The sequence below is a fragment of the Peromyscus eremicus genome, chromosome 7 (genome assembly GCF_949786415.1).
Source record: "Peromyscus eremicus chromosome 7, PerEre_H2_v1, whole genome shotgun sequence".
NCBI classification, from domain to species: domain Eukaryota; kingdom Metazoa; phylum Chordata; class Mammalia; order Rodentia; family Cricetidae; genus Peromyscus; species Peromyscus eremicus.
Genome location: NC_081422.1, coordinates 91,701,224 through 91,725,377, shown reverse-complemented (window position 1 = coordinate 91,725,377; position 24,154 = coordinate 91,701,224). Strand labels below are relative to the sequence as shown.

General features: G+C 44.3%; 1 protein-coding gene across 1 annotated transcript in view; it reads left to right on the top strand.

Moving 5' to 3' along the window:
* The window catches only part of Clstn2 (calsyntenin 2), a 355,228-nt gene that overhangs the window by 310,837 nt on the left and 20,237 nt on the right, over window positions 1–24,154 (top strand). The window contains exon 11 of the mRNA XM_059269076.1: window positions 12,267–12,429. Within this exon, the coding sequence (XP_059125059.1) occupies window positions 12,267–12,429 (163 nt within the window). The remainder of the gene's footprint in view (window positions 1–12,266; window positions 12,430–24,154) is intronic.

Genomic DNA, 24,154 nt, shown 5'->3' with positions numbered 1-24,154 from the left:
GTAAGGCAGTGCTTGAAGGAGGTTGTGTTCATCACAACTTCATGAGGCAGCTACTTCTGTTCTCAGTTCCATGTTGTAAGGGAGGGCACAGAGAGGGAATGTGATTCACCCCAGTTCACACAGCTGGGAAAGGACGCTATCAGAATCTGACCTGAGAGGTCTAGCCCCACAGCTTCAGTGTAGACTGTCCTGCTGGGTCAGAAAGGGAATTCCCACAGGAATGGGAGGAGCAGAAATTAGGAGGGGTTGGTGTGACCCCAGGTGGTGCTGATGCTGGCAGGATTGCGGAGAGAGAGGCAGCTGTCATTCATAGGCTCCCCGCCCAGGCTCCTGCTCCTATGATACAAACTCCATCCTACTGCTTGCTCTGCATCCCTCTGCCTTGAATACTCTTACGCTGTTAGCCCATTTATTCTCCTCCTTTCTTTCCATGTAATGTTCCAGACTCCATACCTAGGTCCAGCAGAGAGCTCGTGCCAGAACGATTAAGCTTTGCTAGGCCATGAGTGGAGTACCTCATATGGATCCCTGCTATACCTTGAACCTCACCCAAAGGGTTTCTTGCAGACACAAGGGAGACTTGACTTCTGTGTACATCATACTTGCTGTCTCTCCTCTAAGAGAAGAAACTGAGTCTATTTTGCTCTCTTTAGATAATAAATTCATAGCACAGTGCTGACCTCAAATCATTAGAACCAATAAATATTTGTTGAACAAATCACAACTTCCTACAAGATTGGTGCATGGCTTGGATCCTGGTAGCCTGACTAAAGGCAACTAGAGAATGAAGAAAAGACAGACACCCAAACAGAGAAGCTGAGAATCAGGTGATCGGGTCTTTTGATGGAGAAGCCACAGCACAACAGAAGCCTGATGAGTTTATTATATACAGTTGAACAGAAAGTCAGGGCTGCTACATACAGCTGATCAGGAGGTGGAATTATTACATGCAGATAAACCAGGAGGCATATATATATATATATATATATATATATATATATATATATGTGTGTGTGTGTGTATGTATGTATTAATATATATCATACATTGTATATAATGATATATGTATTCAAACTAGGTAGGGATATATGTATGTGTGTGTATGTATATGAACAAAAAGGCAGTTTTAGTTCATCTCTATAGGAGCAGTTTCTATAGGAGAACAATCTTCGGGCCATAAGCATGCAGTGGGGAGAAAGCTAGTGGACATTTTTGCACACGCTATCAACATCCAAACATGAACCAGAGGAAGGCATCGCCATCTCTCTGAGTCTCACCCAGGGAAGATTTTGGCACTCCCATGGGTCTGGGGCATTAGAATCCTCGACATGGCTATGTTCGTGTCAACAGTACACATTCACCCAGGACTTCACTCCCTCCCTACAGTGCTCTACCCATTTTAGACACAGAAACTGGTGTTCAGTGAGTGTTAGACCCCATCCCTGAGCTGACTTGCTCATAGCCTCTGGATTTCAATAGGAATGTAGAGAGGTGCCAGACTCCCGATGAACAGACATTGATGAGAAGACCCAATCCGTCTTTCCTAGCCAGGGTCTCATAGGGCCTCTGTGTGTATATCTAATAATACAAACTCCTACACATGTGCCCACCAAGGATTTGGTCCTTTGTATGGAAGCCCCTGTGCCTGCTGGGACCTCCTCTGCCCTCTGCTTGGACAAGCAGAAGTAGTCAACGCGAGTTGTTCGGTCTTCTCGTCATGTGTTGGGACTGGAAAGTCTGCAGGCTCTTGGGGGAGGAAGATGCCATACTCTGCACTCCACACTATCCTAACCTTACTCCATTTCAGCACTGCCTTGTTTGGAAACACAGTCTGCTTTGGCTTTGTGCCGTTGATCCTGCCCAGGATGAGAGCAACCATGGAGCAAGGGTCCCTTCCCCAAATCTCAAGTTTAAAAACTTGCTTCCTAACCTGGTAAAGTACAGAATTCGCTTGGTACATTTAAGCTTACAACCTCCAGCAGGCATAAGAGGCCCCTGAGGCTCTGAACCTGTGCCCCAGGGCCCTGACAAGTGTCACCTGGCTCTGGAAATTCATGAGGAAACATCCTCAGGGGAAGTCAGTGGCTCATGCTAAAAGCAAAGTCTGAAAGAGGAAGAACGTGTGACCGGCCAAGGACAGACGTTTGTCTTGGGGTAATCAGTCCAGTGTTCTAGAAAAGTGGCGGGAAGAAAATGTGAACCCCAGCTTCTGATGGTGGGGGAAAGAGACAATAGCATGTAATTCATTGTCACAACCCCAGGACCAAGAAGTATTGAGGCATAGTGAAAATGCAATAAACTTGTGTTGGGAAAAATGAATAAATTTTGCAGTAATCTTCTGGGAATTTTTTTACAAGTGCCTAGTATAAGAAATAAAATGAGTGAGGTTCTAAAATTATGTTAGTCATTTTTCATTGCTATGAAAAAAGTCCACATAAGAGCAACTTCTGGAGGCGAGGGTTTGTTTTGGCTCTTGCTTTGAAACTTGATCCCGTCATAGCAGGGACAGTGTGCTGGTGGCTGTAGCTGTAGTGGCTGGGGAAGAGTTAGCTGAGCACAGTGTATCCACAGTCAGCAAGCAGGGAGAGATGAGTGCTGGTGCTCCCCTCGCTCTCTCCCTTTAGTTCATTCTGGAACCCTGGGACCATCGGATGGTATTGCCAACACTCAGAGTAGGTCTTCTTTCCTCAGTTAAACCTCTCTAGAAAGATCCACCCAGACAGGCCCAGAGGTGCCGCTCCCAGGTGATTCTAAATGCAGTGGAGCTGACAGAAATGAACCTACCCTAAGCTTCACTTCTGAGCAGTGGTTCTCAAATGTAACGGCTCAAGAGCTGCCTGCAGGCTTGCTGAAATAGCCTTGCCAGGCACCACCCTGGAGCTTCTGGTTTGGGTGAAGTGGGGATTAGAGGCCAGGGCCCCAGGGAAGTCAGCATTCCTAACAAGTTCTCAAAAGACGCTGTTCCCTTTGAGCCTGGGATCATGCTTTAGGAATCCCAATGAAAACAACCTGTTGAGCTGTATTCAGTGAGGTTTTCCAAAGAGCGTTTGTGTGGTACATCTTGCAAGGCGATGTTTTATAGACTCCCACTTGGGAACCAAAGCCCGTAGGGGTCACAGAAGAACCTTTTCTTGAGTGATAGTAAATGGAGCCCCCATGGCTTCCTGGCTGTCCACTCCTGAGCTGGAGAGCACCAGGAAGGTCCATTCCCAGGGGTCACTGGCTCTGACCTCTGACTCCTATCCAACTCCACTAACTTTTCCTTCACAGGATTCTGAAAAATGTATAGACAAGCCCCAAGGTGGGTGAAGGGAAATCTTTTAATTGGAGGTATTGGAGGAGTGACTAATTGTACTGGGCTCTTCAGTATACACACACACACACACACACACACACACACACACACACACACACACAAAGGCAAATGGTAACTGGAGGCACAAAGGGAGCTGAAATGAATATCATCCAGGGGTGGGGAAGGGAGGAGATCTAATTAGAATCCTTTGAAGGCACTGAGGTTTTTTTTAAATCATAAATGAAGGAATGAATGAATGAATGAATGAACAAGCTGACTATGTAGAGAGAAAGTAGAGCATCATACCACAGTTCCAAAGTACCAGGGTGCAGGCACAACACCCGTGTCTAAGAAAGGGCTAGTGTGCTTTTCTGTCCTTGTGGAGGAGCTGAAATCCTGCATATTGAGCAATTCTTGATTTATATGCTCCAAACACAAGTAGCAAGGGCAGTTTTCAGGATTGCTTTGAGGATTTGCTCAAATGTTTCAAACAAATTCCAAACAGGGATGGTCTCTTGGACACAGGCCACCTGCTGTATCTCCCGTTCCCAGTGGCCCTGAGTCAGCTTTCTGATAGAAGGTCCAGTGGGTGGCATCTGAGCTGTCCTGGTCACCTCCACAGGAAGCACACTGGCTCAGAAGTGCAGGTGACCTCCTTAGAAGATCTTAAATGGATTAGCAAGTATAGTGGCACCTTTGCCTTGGCAGGATGGAGATGCTACATAATCGTATTGGGATTCCAGCTCAATGATCCTGTTCTCTTCATTCCTATCTATGCTTAATGTATTTGAATTTGTCTTTCCAAGGGCCCTACAGACTTTGTGGATACATTTTACATTAGTTTCTGAGCTCAGGGCTTCTATCTTGTGTCAGCTGTCCACACTTAGACCTGATACCCATGTGTGGAGCGAGCCTAGGAGACAAGCTGGCTTCCACCCTTCAGCCCTAGGTCAGCAGCCATGTTTGTCCTGGGATCCAGGCTTCAAGCTGTCCCTTCAACATACCAACTTCACGCAACTATCTCAGGTCAAGTCCTCTTTTTGCAGAGGGCAGAGGACCTTAATGCCTCTTCTCTCCAAGGGCCTTTGTAACTCCCGCTGATGGAGTAAGGCACAGCCCTGAGCAACCATTATTTTCCATTCTCACCTCTAATTCCTTCGTGTGTGATGTCTGGAGAGTTCTCTTTCCATGTATCTTATTCTTGTGTCTTTATTTGACTGTTGATATTTTACCTAGCATCTCCGTGTATTTTGGAAAAGAAAAGACTAGAAATAGGTGCTGACCATTGTAGGTGCCTTCACTAAACCCACACAACAACCCCATGAGTGATACTATTATTGTCATTCTCACTTAACCAATGCAGCAGCAAAGAATTGGAAAGATTTTTTTCTCTCCAAGTTCTGAACAGAAATCCTAAGAAAATAATGAAGAATGTGTGCTATTCAACCAGTTACCCCAGAACCGCATACTCAGTCTACATGGACTCTTGCCTGATCCCTCATTTCACCTCCTCGTCCATCTCATTTTGTGGCTCACATAAGCCCCAGGGCAAACTGATCGCTCTGACCAACCCACATTTATACCATTGCTACAGACCCCTCCATTGTTCAGGCATCTCCGCCTTGCTGTCTGTACCAGGTCTGCCTTCTCAGTCAGTGATCCCTCTCTCTACCTCTTGGTCCTCTCTCTATGGCAAGTGCTGAGTAGGAGCTGGGTACAGAGGGGAGGGAGAACAAGAGAGAAGCATCGCACAAGACACCATGAGGGCAGAGTGGAAGGAGCCTAAAGCAGAGCTGAGGGTGGTGCCTGAGCTGACAGATCACATGAGACAAGGACACAGAGGGTATGTTTGGGGCTGATGTGGAAGCGGGGGAGCACTGCTGAGCCCAACTTGGGACACAGTGAATTTGAAGTGCCTGCAGAATCTCCAGGTGAGGCTGTCAGGGATAATCTGATCTGGTGAGCCCACTGTCCAACCACCAAGTCTCTGCTCGTGGTCCTGGTGTGATCCAGTGTGATGTACAAACACCGTCATTGTGTGAAATGAAAGGACAGGAAGCGAAACATGGTAGCCCATGGTGGCCGGAGTGTCACCTCTGACTCCCAAAAAGTTTACAAGCTCCTTGTGATAGGAAGCCATGTCATTTCTTTCATTCTCTTTTCCAAAGATCCCTAGAGCAGAATTGATCCTCCTACTTGACAGGGAATTGGATAGCCTAAGCGAGCACATGGAAAGCTGCTTCCAAATTGAGAGCATGTTCCAAGATTGATTGTTGTTTTGAATGCCACCCCATCCCGGACCCAGAGAACTCCAGACTTCCTGTTGCCTGCACAATAAAGGCAACTCAGATTCTCCGTACTCCAGCCCCAATGGATGCTTGCAGCCTCCTCTCACAATCCAACCTCTCTCAAACACGTTCTGTCCTACCAAAACCTGCACCAGTGTCTGCTGCCTCCCATCTTCCTAATACATATCACACACACACACACACACACACACACACACACACACACACACACACACGGCCTGGACTTACCTGGCATGCTGCACAAACCTAGGATGACTATGAATTCCATGTTATTAGAAGCCTTTTATCAATGCCTCAGTTGGACTGGAAGTTCCAGCTAGATTTGGGGGTTGTTTTTCATAAAATATACTATGTTCTTTGCAAGTCTCTACAGAAATGACAGAAAAAAATTAGACTCCATATTCTGCCAAACTGATGCCTCCAACAGTGGAAAAAAATGTCCAATTAAAGGAATAAGAGGTTTCTGCTTCATTTGCTTGAAATTTATTCTACTTTCTATGCCCAATGAAACCTTAGCAGTCCTGCAGTATTCACCCTAAATTCCACTTCCTCCCAGCTGGAAAGATCTCTCCATTCTCTGGAACCTTGAAGTGCTCCGCACTTGAGTTACAACACTTATTTAAATCCCCATTAGATTGGAATATTTTTGTATGTGCTCCCATCACTCCTCCTCCCCTCTCCCCCTCCCCATTAGACTGAAACTCCCGAAGGCAAAGAATCCGTCTCAGGAGCTCTGCTGTCCCTTGCAACCTCAATAGACATAGTAATTGACACAGTACTTGGCAAATCAATATGTCATGTGCTGAAGAGCTGCATTAAAAATACCTGATTTTCATCCTGAATGAGGTAACCCAGACTCAGAAAGACAAACATGGTATGTACTCACTCATAGGAAGATACTAGATGTGGAACAAGGATGACTGGACTGCTACTCAACATCACCAGGGAGGCTACCTAGAAAACAGGACCCCAAGAAAGACACGGGGATCGCCCAATGACGGAGAAATGGATGAGATCTTCATGAACAGCCTGGACATGAGTGGGGGAAATGAAGGGCGAGGGTCAAGGGAAAGAAAGCTTGGGGGAGCGGGAGATCCCAGCTGGATCAAGAACAGAGAGGGAGAACATGGAATAGGAGACCATGGTAAATGAAGACCACATGAGAATAGGAAGAAGCAAAGTGCTAGAGAGGCCCACAGAAATCCACAAAGATATCCCCACAACAGACTGCTGGCAATGGTCAAGAGACAGCCCGAACTGACCCACTCTGGTGATGGGATGGCCAAACACCCTAATTGTCGTGCTAGAAACCCCATCCAACAACTGAGGGATCTGGATGCAGAGATCCATGGCTAGGCCCCGGGTGGAGCTCTGGGAGTCCAATTAGCGAGAAAGAGGAGGGTTTATATGAGCGAGAATTGTTGAGACCAAGGTTGGATAAAGCACAGGGACAAATAGCCAAACAAATGGAAACACATGAACTATGAACCAATGGCTGAGGGGCCCCCAACTGGATCAGGCCCTCCGAATGGGTGAGACAGTTGATTGGCTTGATCTGTTTGGGAGGCATCCAGGCAGTGGGACCAGGTCCTGTGCTCATTGCATGAGTTGGCTGTTTGAAACCTGGGGCTTATGCAGGGTCGCTTGGCTCGGCCTGGGAGGAGGGGACTGGACCTGCCTGGACTGAGTCTACCAGGTGAGGCTTTGCCCTGGAGGAGGTGGGAATGGGGGGGGGGGTGAGCTGGGGAGAAGGGGAGGGTGCGGGAGGGGGGAGAACAAGGGAATCCGTGGCTGATATGTAGAACTGAATTGTATTATAAAATAAAATAAAAAAAAAATTAGAACTTAAAAAAAATAAAAATACCTGATTTAATGGAGAAACTAAGTCAGAACTTCCAACCTGGAGGTGGTATTTGAATCAGGCTGTCAGCAGCTGTGAAGAGGATCTTCCAGAGTCATAGTCTTCCTCAGTGTGTGTCTCTGAATCTCTGGCCACCTTTTCACTCATGGTCTAAAGAGCAGCTACAGCCACCTAACATAGAATCCCACCTGCAGGTGTTCTGAGAAGGAGGTGGCTTTGTCTATGTCATGCCTTGGTCATCCACTCAGGGGCACCATGGGACAGGTGTCAGGCTAGTTAAGTTTGCCAGTGATTCACAAGCAGCTAAGAATTCAAGTTCGTCTCTCCCCCAAGGAAAGGTCACTTTGCCTAGTTTCCTTGTCTTGGTTGACCTATGTAGCAAAGCTTCTATTTCTGCTGCCTCCTGGCTCGATCATTTTTCAATTACAGTTTGTCCCTGCCGTTCTAGCTAAGGGTCAATGTGGGTCTCCTCCTGATCATAGATCCACATTTATGAAACTCTAATTAGGCATTTCTTTCAGCTGCTAACATAGCTCATTGGGACAAGTCTGCAGCCGTAAGCTTAGTATGAACTAAAAGACTGGATGCCCAATTAAGAGCTCATGAGCACAGCTCTGCTCACTCCTCTGAGTCTTGGCTGCTCCTCACATAGGTTGTAGTCTCTGTTTTGATTTGAGAACACATAACCCATACCATCTTTTGTGATTCATTACAAAAATGAGACAGGATGTGTTCTTTCACAAATGGTACAACACAGGAACCTTCTCAAATTTTCTGGATAAAAGAATAAAGAGTTATAATCTTTAGCTGGAAAAAATCACTGTATGTATTAAGAACTTTAAAAATAGCTATAATATTTGAGTCATTTAATATCCTTCCAGGAATCTTTCCTAAGGATATATTCAGAAATGCAGACAAATATTTATGCCCAAGAAATTGATTATAGCATCATTTGTAATCGCAGTTATAAAATTAATCCAATAATGAGAGAATAGCTAGGTATATTATAGGATATCCATAGCCACATCACATGACCACTTACAATGGGGTTTTCAATGCCAACATTAACTGATATATGCAAACTTTCAAATCATTAAACAGTGTGATCAAAACAGGGTGTTCACGGCTGTTGTTTCTCGGGATGCTTATACAAACACTGTAAATAGAAATGTTCCCATCTCCAAGGTTGAAAACGTATTACAAGCATATTCTTTAAGGCTTCTTGGAGCCATAGATATGCTAATGAGGGTGGGAAAGCCTCTTCATCTCCACCATGAGGCCCAGCTAAAGACACGGACTCCCTGTATTATGAGAGGCATCATGGAAGCTGCCTCTCAATGAAGCACAGTTTAACAAAACTATAGGAAAGGTATCTAGAAAAAAACTACCATATTCGGAAGGGCTCTGATGCTCTTAAGACGTAAAATGGAAGGCCGGGCGGTGGCGCATGCCTTTAATCCCAGCACTCGGGAGGCAGAGCCAGGTGGGTCTCTGTGAGTTCCAAGCCAGCCTGGTCTACAGAGCAAGATCCAGGACAGCCTCCAAAGCTACACAGAGAAACCCTGTCTCAAAAAAAAAAATGTGAAATGGTTCTTACTTTTCCTGGAAATGTTTTCTGTTGTCTTTTGCAAAGGCTGAGTGTTGAGAAATAAGGGCAGAGGACCATTCTGCTTCATCTTCAGCAGTCACAGAGTGTGGTATGATTGGCTGAAGCACATGGGCTCAACCTGCCATCTCCACAGAGAGGGTGACTGCTGTAAGGGTAGTAACGGGACCCAAGACAGGGAGTCCTCATGTGCTCCTTACATGGCTATCCCTGATGGCTTAATTTCCATGGGGGAGGAAGCGTGTCCAGGAATACTTGACTGTCACCCTGGACCTAGCCAGAAGCTTCCAGATACGTCTTGGAATAGCTCCAGGATTTAAACCATTTCTAGGTTTCTGCTGCTGCCTGGCTATCTTTGACTCCAACTCCAAACATATGCTGCATTGAGATCCTTTGGATTGGGTGCTTCATTCAAATGTTCCCCTTCCAACAGCCCTAAGCTCTCAGTTCCTCCTGTGGACCACCCCTGTGACCTGGCATCACCCCTCTAATCACAGGCTCAACCCAAAACCTCTGCATCCAGATATGGTCTGATCCAGGACACCAATAAGGTAGGGCGTGTAAACTGATTCAGGGATCTCATTGAATTCAACAAGATATTGGAGTGAACCTCCTGGACCCTTCCTGCTTGCCTACAAAAGTCCCTAAAATATTCATCAGGCTTTATCAGACTAATAGGCTTCAAAAGGAGTAATTCTCTGAGATATGAGATGGGACAATATAAAAAGAACATTAAGGAAGAAATTCTTATTCCAAAATGAAAGGGAAAAGATCATTTAGCATCCCTGTTGGTGTTATCTATTCATGAGAAACAGCACATTTAATCCAGTGCAGGACGGAGGGAGGGCTTTGATGCCCTCACCTTGGGGTCACCTTCATGTAGAACTCATAAGCCTCCCCTGCCATCTATGGCAGGGGTGATGGAGAGTGAATGATACAGATGAGAGACACTTCAGAGGATTCCACGGGGTGCAGAGGGAGCGGAGGAGACTGAACACAAAGGAGAGAGCCCAGGCTTTCACAGAGGGAGGGCAGCACTATTCTCCAGACCTGCTGCTGTTTCTGCTTCCTGCCTCCCTTCCCATGTTTTTGTTACAGATTGTACAGTGCGAGTCTGGTCTCTTGGGTCAGGAAATGTGACTCCTCCTGTATCAGTTACTTTTACATCACTGTAACCAACTACCTAAAAGGAGGAGAGAGAACTACTTTTGCTCATTGTTTCAGAGATATCAGTAACAGAGAGGGAATGGCAGAGCAGAGCCATCCTTGGTAGGCAGGAAACACAGAAAGAACACAGGAAATGTCCAGGGTGAGATACAGTCCCAAAGACACCCTCCTAGTAACCTGTTTCTGCAGCTAGGCCCTACAACCCTAGCTTTCACCACCTCCTGGTAATATGGTCATATTATGAATCCACTAAGGGATTAACTAATTCATTAGGTCAGAGCCATATGGAGGCAATCACCCCTAGAAACGTCCCCATAAACACACTAGAGGTGTGCTTCGCTTATTCCCTATGTTTCTCTACCCAGTGAGGATGACAGTCAAAATCAACTGTCACACCACCTTCTCCCCCCACATTCTACTAATCCATTAATGCTGGTCCCCAGCCCTAAGAGAAAGAACATGGCCCTGGGTATGGCAGACTGTGGAAAGACATACGTGAAGAGTATCCAGCTCTCAGTACAGGCCAAAAGTTCTGTTTGTGGCCCTTCTCTGCCTCCCCAGGCACAGCAAGGTAGAGGAAGGCAGAGTCCTGCTAGGAAGTCTGTCTCCCTTGGAATCTTTTCCTTGAATTAGGAAGGCCAGGCTACACCAGCTTCTCTGATGAGTCTTACCACAGAAGCAGTGGGATTAGTGGCTCCAATTCCTCAGGTTCCTGCTTCTTCCTCTTTCTGATTCCACCTTCTCTCTAACTGAATTCCAACTGCTCTGCCTTTTTCTTCTTCCATCGTCTGTGGTGGTATTGTGTTCCCCAAAATATTGTGCACCCTAATAAACTTATCTGGGGTCAGAGAACAGACAGCCACTAGATACAGAGGCTAGAAAATGGTGGCATTCACACCTTTAATCCTAGCATTCCAGAGGCAGAGATCCATCTGGATCTCTGTGAATTCAAGGCCACATTGGAAACAGCCAGGCATGGTGACACATGCCTTTAATCCCAGGCAGTGATAGCAGAAAGCAGAAAGGTATATAAGGCATGAAGACCAGAAACTAGAAGCTTTTAGCTGGTTAAGCTTTCAGGCTTTGGAGCAGCAGTTCAGCTGAGACCCATGCTGGATGAGGACTCAGAGGCTTCCAGTCTGAGGAAATAGGATCAGCTGAGGAATTGGCGAGGTGAGGTAGCTGTGGCTTGTTCTGCTTCTCTGATCTTCCAGCATTCACCCCAATACCTGGCTTCAGGTTTGATTTTATTAATAAGTATCTTTAAGATTCATGCTACAATCATCCTTTCTTCTCTCCTCATTCATCTTAATCTTTAGCTTTCCTTTCTACTTGTCCAGCTCCATCTTTCCCAGAACTTAGAAAAATGTTTTCAATTGCACTTTCTCTGTATTGAAGAAGTAAGAGAAATTTCATCCAAAGAAATTTAAGCAGACACTCCTAACTGTCCATCAGGTAGCCTGACTAAGTAGGTGGTAATTACATGAACAGGATGCCTAAAGGTTTTGCATCCATAAAGTCACCCAACTGAGGAATTGCTCCCATATTGAATATGAGTAGGCTCTCTTTTCTTGCTAGTCCCTAAGCAATACAGCCAAGCAATTATTTAAAGAATTTACATTGTATTGGGCATTATAAGTAACCTGGAGTTTATTTAAAGTACACAGGAGGATATGCATATGTTACCAGCAAATGCAATGCCATTTTACGCAAAGAACTTGAGCATCTGCAGATTTTAAACTCAGATTGGTTCCTGGAGCCAATCCTGTGAACACTGAAGGGGGACTCTATTCAGCTAGTGATGACTGGATCCACTTGTAATTCTTCTTCTCATTGTGTTTGATAATGAGTTTGATAACCTTGATTGTGATAGACGTCAAAATTATGTTAAGTCTTTGAGATAATAATTGCTGACCCAAAAACATCTTCCTCTCCTTTCAGAATGAGATTTTAAAGGGCTGTTTGGTGTCGCATTCTAGATTGAATTTTAAGTGTTGCTTCTCTCTTTGTGTTCTTTTTTCCCATTAGATTTGTGACAAAGAGTGGCATTACTATGTCATCAATGTGGAGTTTCCTGTGGTCACCCTATACATGGACGGAGCAACATATGAACCATACCTGGTGACCAATGATTGGCCCATTCATCCATCTCATATAGCCATGCAACTTACTGTCGGCGCTTGTTGGCAAGGTAACCCTAAGTGGGGCCCTATTTATGCTCTGTTTTGTCCATGCGAGATACTGATAGAGAAAAAGGAACAAGTAACATGAATGCTAGCCAGAACACAAGATGCTCTTTACTAGCAAAACAGCACTTATAAAAGTAAGCATCAATCTAGACACTAGCTCTAAGTAATAATGGAACACCTGGCCTGAGAATGGATTTTTATTTTAGCTCAACCTAGACAAGTTCGTGGTTGCCTCTGAGTTACTAAGGCTATTTATTATCCTGGGATCCTAACTGGTTCCAAACTGTGGCTGCATATCTGAAGGGTTAAATGTAGACTCTCTTATTGAAGTTGTCAATTGTCTCAAGGTTGCTTAGAAACCAAGGATTTCACTGTCACTCAAATGTCCAAACCCCTGGCATCTACATGTCCAGGTCTATGAGAAGCAAATTGTCCACAGGCCATGTAGTCATAGAGGCCATTTTCAGGGTATGCTCAGCCCTGTCCCTCACCTCTTAGGACAGAGGCCCTTGGTCATAGAGAGGTCCCTTTCTTCTACTTTTCTTTACCCATTCCTCTCTTCTAATCCCCCAGTCCAACCCTATTTCCACTTTGGAAGTAAACAAAGGAGTTTTCCATGCCAACAGCCTCTTGTTTTACTCAGCTCAGCTGGAATCTGTTTCTGCTTCCTTAAGTCCTGGGATCCTTTGAATCCCACTGAGGGCAACCAGATGGGAAGGAGGGTGCTCCCAAGCAGGCAGATATCACTCTGGGGTAAGATCCAACCTTGTGTTGATGGAATCTATGAATGCTTCCCAGATTGGTAACTTTAGCCCTGCACCACTCGGTGGTGAGGGGAGAGGTGCACTTAATGTAGCCATCCCTCAGTATTTTCAAAAAATTGGTTCCCATATTTCCCAGGAATACCAAAGCCTTGCTCAAACCCACTTAAGTTGACATTGCTCCTGCATATAACCCCATACAGTCTCCTGTATACTTTAAATCTTCTTGATTATTTGTAGCCCATAATGCAATATGGGCTACTCTACAAAGAGTTGTTAAAACACATTGTTTGGTAATTTGAGACGTCTGTAAGTGTGAAGTGCAGACACAACTTTTAAAGACATATTTTTGAGCTGCCTGAAGAACCTGTGGATGTCAGAGGCCAACCATATAATAATTTGTTCTCTGTGGATCAGTTGACCCAGGAGTAACATAGTTGAGACACAAGTCTCTGTGAGCTAGGTAAAGAGTGATTTCAGAGCATCTTCATGGGACATAACATGGAAAGAGGAGTACACAGCACACACCGTGAGCTTTGGGGAACAGAAGCCAGGGAGTAGATACAGGGGAGTGAGGAATAAAAATAGGTGTTCCTGAGCTGAGGCTACGCATGTCATGTGTGACATGTTTCACCCGAGAGTGACAAGCCTTGTTTAACATTTTTACAAGACTTAGGGATGAGAGTCTTTTCATTATTGTAGGCTTCCCAAGGCTACCAGCAGAAGAAGACTGTACCTTATGGCAAGAATCCAAGAAGCTAACAGATAGAGCAAGGCACTAACTTAGAGGCTGAACAGAAATCATTAACCGCTGGACACAGCTGTGCTAAAGTGGGGGCCTTAGTGTGGCTCAGTGCCCCAGCCAGATACCCCCATGGGTATTACTGAACACAGCCTGGAGAAAACCTATAGGAAAAGACACTCCTAGGTACATCCTTCTACCAACGTTACCATGATTCCTTCCTGGCTGCCCTGAGACATCACATCTAGTTTCTTGTCACCCCACCCTGCAACCAGTTTCTACTTACGTATGTCAGTTACAGCTACTGTTCCCACTCCCCAGTTATATGCTTGACACCTGGAGTGGGAAAGCAGTCCCACCAAATAAAAAGTGATTCTGTAACTAATTAAGATGATCCCCGGATCAGTTAGAACAGGCTGGTGCCCTGCAGTGACAAGCATGCTCCAATTTTCAGTTAATTAATATTCGTGTCTTGGTATTCTTTACCAATCTCTTCCCTGCTCTGTTGTCAGTGTGGGACCCCAGCAAGTACGGCAGCCACTGTTCTCAGTACAAACAGAGAAAGAAGCCCAACAAAGTATCTACAAGCTCCAAGAGCTTCACCTGTCACTGATGCCAGGCACTTTATTCATCTTATTTGCCCAAAGCAATCCATCTGACCAGCTGAGAGGACAGGGAAGTGATGGTTGTGGTGTGTGTGGAGGGAAAACTGAAAGTATTGTATGAATAACATATATAAACACCACAGTCAACCCACCTTGTCATTTGTTTGGCTCTCTTTCCCAATTAATGTAATTAGTACATACTAGTTACTGTGTATTAATACATATATATTTATATTTATTAATAGGACAAATAATCTGACATCACCACAACCACTATGCACTCCCCCAACACATGCACACTCACACACACACACACACACACACACACACACACACACACACACCATAAAGCACCTCCATTAAGAAAGAAGAAATATTAGAAACAGTCTAGCAGCCTTGGTCCATAGCAGTTATGAAATACCCTTTTGGCAGATGTGAGTGAGGGTAGTGATGGTGGAGAATATTCTTTGTGTCTCTTTAAGTCTGCTTACTGAGAGTTGTTTCCTTCACAGGCCACATCTGAAGAGGGTGCTATGATTCCATAAACACCAGCTCAAATGGACATATGATTGCAATTTATTTGAAAGTCACTTCACCCAAGTATATGTTTATAATATAGTAGAAAGAATGAACATTAAGTTGTTGTCCTAGTTTTAATGTGTTGCTGTGATAAACACACCATGGCCAGGAACAGGTTAGGAGACGAAGGGATTTACTCCATTTTACACTTTGATAACCCACCATTGAGAGAAGTCAGGGCAGGAACTCAAGGAAGGAAGCCAGAGGTAAGAACCATGGAGGAATGCTGCTTGCTGGCCCACTCTCCCAGCTCTCTCATCTAGCTTTCCTTTATGGTTCAGGCTTACCTGCCTAGGGATGGTGCCTCCCACCAAGGACTAAACCTTCCCACATCAATGTCAGTCAAGACAAACACTCATAGACCTGGCCACAGGCCAATCTGATCTGGGCAATTCCTCAGTTAAAGTTTTCTCTTTCTAGGTGACTGTTTTGTGTAGTTGAAGTTTTCCTGTGCCCCACCTGGCCTGGGGTCAGGACAAATCTCTCTCACCTGCCAGTCCTGCAGCCACTTGGACCCAAGTAAACACACAGAGGCTTATATTAATTAAACTATATGTCCTAATGGCTCAGGCTTCTTGCTAGCTAGATCTTACATCTTCAAATAATCCATCTCTATAAATCTATACCTTGCCATGTGACTCGTGGCTTAACAGTATTTTTATATCTTGCTTCTCATCACAGTAGCGGCTGGCAGCATCTCCTGACTCAGCCTTCCACTTCCCAGAATTCTCTTCTTTGCTTATCCTGCCTATACTATACCTTCTGCCTGGCTACTGGCCAATCAGCATTTTATTTAATTAATCAATCAAAGCAACACATTCACAGCATACAGAAAGACATTCCCAGCAGTTTTGTGACAAGTTGGCCATAAAAAACAACTAGGACAGATGTTCATCTGCATTTTGGTTCTTTTTCCAGACATGTGCTAGGATGCTCTTCCTTGATGGATGAGGTCTTGAGTCTTTCTCTATCTATTTTACTGAGTAGAAGTCCTTAATATTAGTCCCTGGTGGGCACTACAGGAGCTGATATGTCCTCATGCAGGTGCTACAAACACTTTACTCTCTGTAACCCTATCATTGCAAAATACAAAAACCTGCCCTCCTCTTACTATATGTCCTTAATTCTCCAAGAAGCAACAGAAAGAGAGCAGCCTGTGAGTCAGAAAACTTAGAGTTTGAGTTACATCCCAGCCTCATCCCTTGCTGGCTATGTTTACACAGGATCCTAACTCCTCTGTGCCCCACAGGACCATTCTCTCTGAGATATTTGCCTTTTTTGACATTTTTTTCTAGTTTTCACATGTGAGAGAAGATATGATAGTTGCCTGTGTCTGCCTTATTTTTCTTACCATGATCTCCAGTTCTATCCATTTTCCTTCATATAGCATGATTTCATTCCTCATTGTCCTGAATAATACGTGTGTGTGTGTGTGTGTGTGTGTGTGTGTGTGTGTGTTCCTTATATAGTTCATCTGTTAATGGGCACCTAGGTAAATTCTGTCTCTTAATTATTGTAAGTAGTGCTAAAACAAACACAGGTTTGCAAATTTGTGTATTGACTTAAGCTTCAGATACATGTATACCAGAGTAGTACAGCTGGGTTATAAAATTTAATTTGCTTTTCTCTGAAGGCTAAAGCTATTGAGCACTTTTCATATATTTATCAGCCATTTGTAGTATTTCTTTTGAGCAGTATCTCTTCAGATCAGTTGACAATGTTTGATGAAATTATTTGTTCTTTCGCGTTCTTTATATATTCTGGATATTGATCCCCTGTCAAATGGGTAGCTAGCAAAGATTTTCCTTTGTGTAGGTTCTCACTTTATTGTTTTTTTTTTTCTTTTTCTGTACAGAAGCCTTTTCATTTGATGTAATCTTGTTTGTCAGTTCTGACTTCTGTTTGCTGGGCTAGTAGAGTCTTCTTCAGGGAATCATTGCCTGTGCCAATATCTTGAATATTTCTGGTGTGTTTTCTTCTAGAGGTGTCAGAGTTTTGATCCATTTTGGTTGATTATTTTAAATATATAATGAGCAATAATGGAGAGTCTGGGTTTAATTTACTGCATGAAGATGTCTCCTTTCTAGCACTGTTTGTTGAGCTGGCTGTCCTTTCTCAATTGATGCTCTCGGCAGTTTTACTGAGAATCGGATGGCTCTTGGTGGCTGGGTTTATCTCTGGGTCCTGTATCATGTTCCCTTGGCCCACATGTCTGGTTTCACACCATCTCCGTGCTGTTTTGTTCCTGGGCCTCGGATAGGATTTGAAACCGAGCACAGTGATGACATCAATGTCATCTTTGTTCTCTTTGCTCCTGAGTTTCTAAACTCTAACTTATCACATAAGAATGAAGCCTGCCTCCCAAGGCTCCATGAGGAGTGTGTGTGCTTGGCATGTTTCATGTGAATGAATGTGTCACATACCTCTTTAACATACCTCTGTTCTTCCTCCACTTTCCTTTCTGTTCCTTTCATCTAAATCTGACACGATAGACCATCTACAAGAGGTAGGCCTGCTCTAACACCCGTGGCCCCAGCTCTCCTAAGGTCCCCTGCATTTACTAACTTTCCTCACCTCCCCTAGGGCTAGCCCTTATACACAGACCTTGGCTTTCCAAGGCCCATGTGTAAGTCAAAAAGAGAACAACATGAGAAGGAAACATCTGGAAACTGGGATAAAAATTCAGTCAGGAATGTACATTTAAAAAAAATTTAGTCAGGAATGTAATCATGCTGTTTGTGGGGACCTGGAGAAAACTTGGGTACTTTCCCAAGAGGAATGACATCTGTGAAATTTTTTCCCAAAACCTTAATCTTTAAAATATAAAATGAGTAAGACCTCACAAAGAAGGGAGGGGAGGGGACAACGGGAGGCATGAGCATGCTCAGATCTCCCTAGCACTGGCCCAGGAAGGATGGGGGAGGGTGGAAGAAAGAATTTGAAACTGAGTCTTTGGATACCATGCTGCCTGCCTGGTTAAAGAATTTGGATTCCCATGAATCCCTACGTTCTTCTGGGAGCCCCGTTTCTGTCTGCATACGACATATCAAAAGACCTTCCAATGAGATGCAGTGCTGTGAAATTGATGGCCTGTGGAGCAGCCTCATCTCCACGTTTCTCATCCTTTACTGTCTGCGTACATACATAGCGCAAAGCCCTGTGTGCGCCCCTCTAATTGCCTTGGGCTTACAAACGTGGGGAGCTTTTCTGGTGCTTCTGAGGTTGACTAGGGAACTTGTTCTCATTTGTGAAATTTCCAGTTGGGGTCGGACAAAGTGAATAGAAAATGATTTCATGGATACTGCGTGTTGGGTTCTCCTGGGAGCTGGCTCCAGCACCATTGCTGGTCTGTGTTCTGCAAACCCAATTAGCCTACTGTGTCCTGTTAGTGAATCTGAAAGCCATGCAATCAGCGGAACTTCATTTTCATTGGGATTTTTCCAGTAATTAAAAAAATGAGACTTCATTTACACTTAAGAAACGTTGCCAGTGAGGCCTAGTGCATGCAGCATCACATAATTGCAAGGAATGTCTTTGAATCCTTCATTTGCATTAACAAATTCCAAAGAGCATGGCACTGGCTCTGGAGAGGGCTTCCTGGCTGTGTCACCTCTTGATATATAGTATCACAATGGTGAAAGCATATGCAAGCAGAAAAGATGCTGTGTGTGTGTCGGGGGTCTAATCCAAAGCACTGGAAGAGGTCAGTCTTGTGATTACCCCCCAGGTCTCAGTTTAGAAATGTCCAACTACCTCTCAACATTGTCACTCTGGGAACCAAGCCACCAATCTGTGAACCTGGGGATGACAAATTCAAATGACAGCAGGACATAGCAAGGTAGATCATTTAAAGATGAGGTTAATCTTTTTTCCTTAGGTTTTCACTTGTAAGAACAAAATTGAGTAAATTGAGTTCAATTCCAAATACTATGAAAAATCAGATAGGCCCATCTGCTCAGCTCCGGGACATCTACATTAGACCTAACTATCCAGGTTCTGTAGGCTTACTTGTACAGGGAGGTAGATCAGATGGCTGCCAATTCATGACAGCGTCTTACGTCGTCTTGAGGTTTCTAGAAGATGCCACAGACTACAGCAGTCCAGGGCGCTTAACCTGTGCTAGGCTAGTGTCGCTGAGTCCCCTCTGTGTGTCAGGCATCTGAGCAGCGACTCTTTCAGTCAAGTGGCTACATGTAGGAAGAGTTTTAGAGGCACATTTAGGTAAACATCACGCTGTTCCTTGTCTGATCCCCATTTTTCTTGATGTATTTCAGCACAGGGATCGGTACTTGTGGTTCTCTTCCTCGTGATCACTGACTCCTGTCTCTACCCAGAGGTTCTCCTCCAGTGTAGGGAATCCTGACCTTTCTAGAATATCCAGCCCCTCTCCACATTCCTAAGGATACCACTGATTTTGGATAAGGAAGACTTCCATTCTATCCCAGGCCTTATCTTTGCTGAGTCCTAGCCCCTACTTAACAAGACAGCTGGAGATACAGAAGAAAATTTGTCCAAAAACTGGAGGCTGAATAGGGCACAAACAAAATACTCATTGGAGTTTTGAAGTGAAGGCAAAGCAAAGACTGGTCTCAGGGGGATCAAAAGGCAGACACAGCTCAAGGGCTGTAATCTGTGCCTTATGAGCCTCACACAGTGTAACTGCAGCCACATGGGGCCCTGAGGTTTGCTGTACATTTTCAGGTCATTTTTTTCCCTGCCAGACTCTAGCATTGGGGCAGAGACTTGGACTACATTCCTCCACTTAATGAGCTTGGTCTAATTTAGTACAAATTTCTCTTAATAAAGTCTGTGTTCAAGTTAGTCTCCATCCCTCGGGTCTCTGCTTCTGAAAAAAAAGAAAGAAAGAAAGAAAGAAAGAAAGCACACACCAGCATAGAGTGCTTTCTATCCAGACAGCATTCCCTAAGGAGTCTGCATGAAACTTCATTCTCACACAATGCCCCTTCTGCAGGGAGGCCAAGGTCAAGTTTAGGAACCAGTACAAACTACCCCCAGTCCTAGCCCCCACATTTGCGTTGTTGGCATGCACTAGGCGCTGTGCTGAGCACCTTAGGTGGGCTCCCTTGTGGACATCTCAACACCATGTGGCATGGGCATAATCTAGACCCCACTCTGTACCATGCCAGGGGTAACATGGCAACTGGATCTGAGTGTAGATGCGTACCACCAGGACTAGATCACCACAGCCAAAGAAGACTAGAGGCTGCTGGAATCTGGGGCAAATCAGTAGCCAGATGTCCTTGACATTGTCTCTGAGTTCTGACAAACTCCAACCGAGACCTAAAGATAATCACTTCAGACCCACCAGGCATCAGGCCACAGTGGAAAAGGCTGGACCTGGAGTGTGGGGTGAGTAGAGGGGAACTTTAGACCTCACCGCCACTGTTTATCAACTCCGGATCTTTGAAGACAGTTCTGCCACTCCGACTCTCAATTTCTCTGCCTGGAGAATGAGATCAATATTCGGGATGATGCATGAGTGACCTTCTGACTCCATAAATTGAGGTCCTCAATTTCAGGGATCTGACTTTTGAGGTCATCCCAAGTCATGTATTTTGCTCTATATAGTATCATATAAATGTTTACTATGAAAGCAAGAGAAATGGTACATGTTGTTGTTGTTGTTGTTGTTGTTGTTAAGAAAAGAAGGGTTAAGAAAGCTTGATGAGAGTGTGTCGTGCCAGCCATGATGACAGATCATTTTTCTTTGCAAGTCACCTGCAACGTATAGCTATGTGAACCCCCTTTGAGGTTATATGCACGTAGTTTTAAAGCTGCGGCTTGCGAGGCTCGATTACACACTTCACTTAGTCTTTGCATTCCATGGGTGTCTCCGCCACCAAAAATGAGGGAAAAAAGAGAAAGCAAGGTTTCAGACAGTCTGCCCATTTACATTGCTCAAAATTGATAGTTGACCATCCGTGAAATTGTGTTCATTGAGGGGCATCCCCATCCACAAGCCTTGCAAAGAGCAGTGTTCAACTCAAGCAAAAGAAAGCACAGGCTCCACTCTTTCCCATGTATTTCCCAGACTGAATAGCAGAAGGAAAGACAGTAGCTTCCTGAATGCCCGTGTATGAGATGGAGACTTGGTGCATTCACATTACATAGGTCTTTGGCCTTAAATTTCTCTTAGAGCTGCATTTGTAGTGAGGAGACCCCACCTCTCAGAAGACAGACAGGGGTAGTGGGTGATGGATATGCAGCTCTTCATTCACATGAAATGCTCTGTTTCAGAATAGGAATGCTGCATCAGATCATGTATGCCAAATAACATTGTCCTTCAGTATCTGTTGGTGCTTGGTCGCCAGATGCCATGCAGGTACGAAAACATCAGAGATATCCAAGTTCCCTGTATAAAGTGGTAGAGTATTTGCTTAACATGACAAATACCTTCCCATATACTTCAAATTATCTCTAGAGTATTTATGAGACCTAACATGGTATAAATGCTCTATAATGGTTCTTATTGCTTAAAGAATAATGGCAAGAAAAGGACATACCTGTGTTTAGTACTATTTAGGTGGTTTCAGTGTGTGGTTAGTTAAGTCAGTGGATGTGAAACCACTGAGGGGCCAACTGTTTGGATGGCTTTTGAAACAACTGGGTTTCCCTGTCCTCTTCATCCCAGCTGCTGGGAATTGCTGCTGAAGCCAGTCATTGTCCACAGAAGCCACATAACTGGGTTTCCACTGCCAGCCCTGTATTGGTCCCAATCTGTCCCCCTCCAGTAAGTCTTCTTTCAACATTTTCAGCCACATCGGATTAGATGATGTGAAAGGAGAAAGCTGGGTCAAGGCTGGGTCAAGGCTGAATCTTAGTGTTACTTGTTCCCTGGCCACGTGACCTTGGGAAAGTTATCAAAACCTGTACATTTCTTTTGTAAAAAAGAGTTGTCAGTGTATCAGATCAGACAGTCAGTTCACACGGATGAAATGTTGTTTTTTCCACACCCATCTTTGTCTCATTTCAAGCTTCATTCCATGTGAGCAAGAGAGGTTTAACCTCCTCAAAATTGGCATTTTCCCATTTCCTTGGGTAATGGTGGGTTGATCAGGGAGGCGAGTATATAGAGTTATAGGGTAATGTGGGTCCAGTCACCTTTCCAAGTGGTTATTCATTGAAATGGTGCTCATCTACCTCTTTTGGTCCTCAGTCACTAATGATCCTTTAGGATTGACAGCTGTCTTGGCATTTCCTTGCCTTCCATGGGGGCTACATCAATACTTGTGGTGTCTCTCATGTTCTCTGTGCGGGTCCATCTGTGGACAGTCTGTCTACCTAGTGTCTCACGGTATCATGCATCCTGCTGGGTGCTCAGTCCTGGAAGCAGCTGTAGGTGATTTCATTCCGTAATCTATCCGCTCCATTTCTTCAGCCTACCTCATCTGGAAGAAACCAGATCCTCTTCCTCTGCACTTGCTAAAGGTGGAGTAACTGTTGGGTCTTCCTTGCTCTTTGAAACGTTTGTGCTTCTGAAGCCCACACTTGGATAGGTACTCAGCTTGGGCCTCTTCTGTGGCCATACCTGTGGCAAGGCTAGAGGTGTACATGGAAGTGAGATGCGAGAAATACCCAATAAAGATCTAAAGAACAGAGCTTGAGATACCCTCATCTTTAGCAATCAATGAAATAGCATAGGAAAGAATCTGATGCATTTCAAGGGCCTCACAATAGCTATTTTTTCCCTCTGACCTAGTAGACATGTCCCTTAGAAATTGATCATGTGCTACCTTAGAAAACTCAGATTATCTTAGAACATCTAATTCTTACATTTTAATTTTCCTTTGTATCTCTCTCTGCTTGATATAAATTCCTGAAGACCCTAGCCCACACCTACAATTATAGGAACCTAATGTAAGACTAGACACATAGGAAATGTTTTTGAAATGCTGATCTAGTCTAAGAGGAATCCAAAATCATGCCTGGAAACAAAGTTTTGATAATTTGTTCTCTTAAAATGATCTATGACCAAGTTTATTCTGAATTTTGACAGAGGAGCTGTGTGTCCCATGTAGACACCTTCAATATTAAAAAGAGAAAATTTTCAGTTTATCTATTATTTTTGATATCTAATATCACATCTAATACTGTGTAAAATGTACTTCAAATTTAATGTGTGTCTCCCATTGCAAAATGCTAACTAAATCTAATTCCTAGAGACTTCTGACTTATAAGCAGAGTACAGCACAGAGCTTGGATTCTTAAGTTGAAATACAGAATGCAGTATCTTGGCATCCAAGCCTGACACAGACATTGGCCTTTGAAATGGAGCCTCTGAGTGAGATGCTGAGGCAGGCTAGATAATAGATGGTGTGCTCAGAATTGTAGGGACATGCACTTTACAACTTGAGCCTAAGTTTTATTGTATATGAGTGCCTATATAATGAGTGCCTATCTCCCAGGGCAGTTATGAAGAGTCAAGGAGATGATGCACATGGTGTTGGGTACACAGGTCACACCTAGTCAGTGATACTCATTGACTCTACTGATCAAAGGTAGAGACAAGGCAGGAAATAGATGGTCATCTGAATAGCACCTCTGTCACACATGCTCAAGCCTTCATCTGCTTTTCTGTAGGAAAAAAAATATCCAGATATAAATTCACGTGATTATAAGTCAGACATTTTATTGCTATGACAAATACTAAAAATAAATAAATAAATACAAATACAAATAAAATCCTTACATGCAGAAGGATTTATCTTGGCTCATAGCTTCAGAGCCTTCAGTCCATGGCCAGCCTGTCCCATTATTTCTGGGCCATGGTGAAGGAGAAAATCCTGGCAAAAGGGTGTGGAGGAGCAGATGTGTTCCTAAGACATCCAGGGAACAGATAGAGTGACCTGCATCTTCCAAAGAGGCCTCACCCCCCACGGTTCTATTGCCTCCCAGAAGTCTAGTCATATTTTGAATACCTCAGTGGATTAAGTCAATGATTTGGTCAGAGCCCTCATCACCCAATCACTTATAAAAACCCAACTTCTAAACATGAGGGACCCACTCTTCAATATGAGGG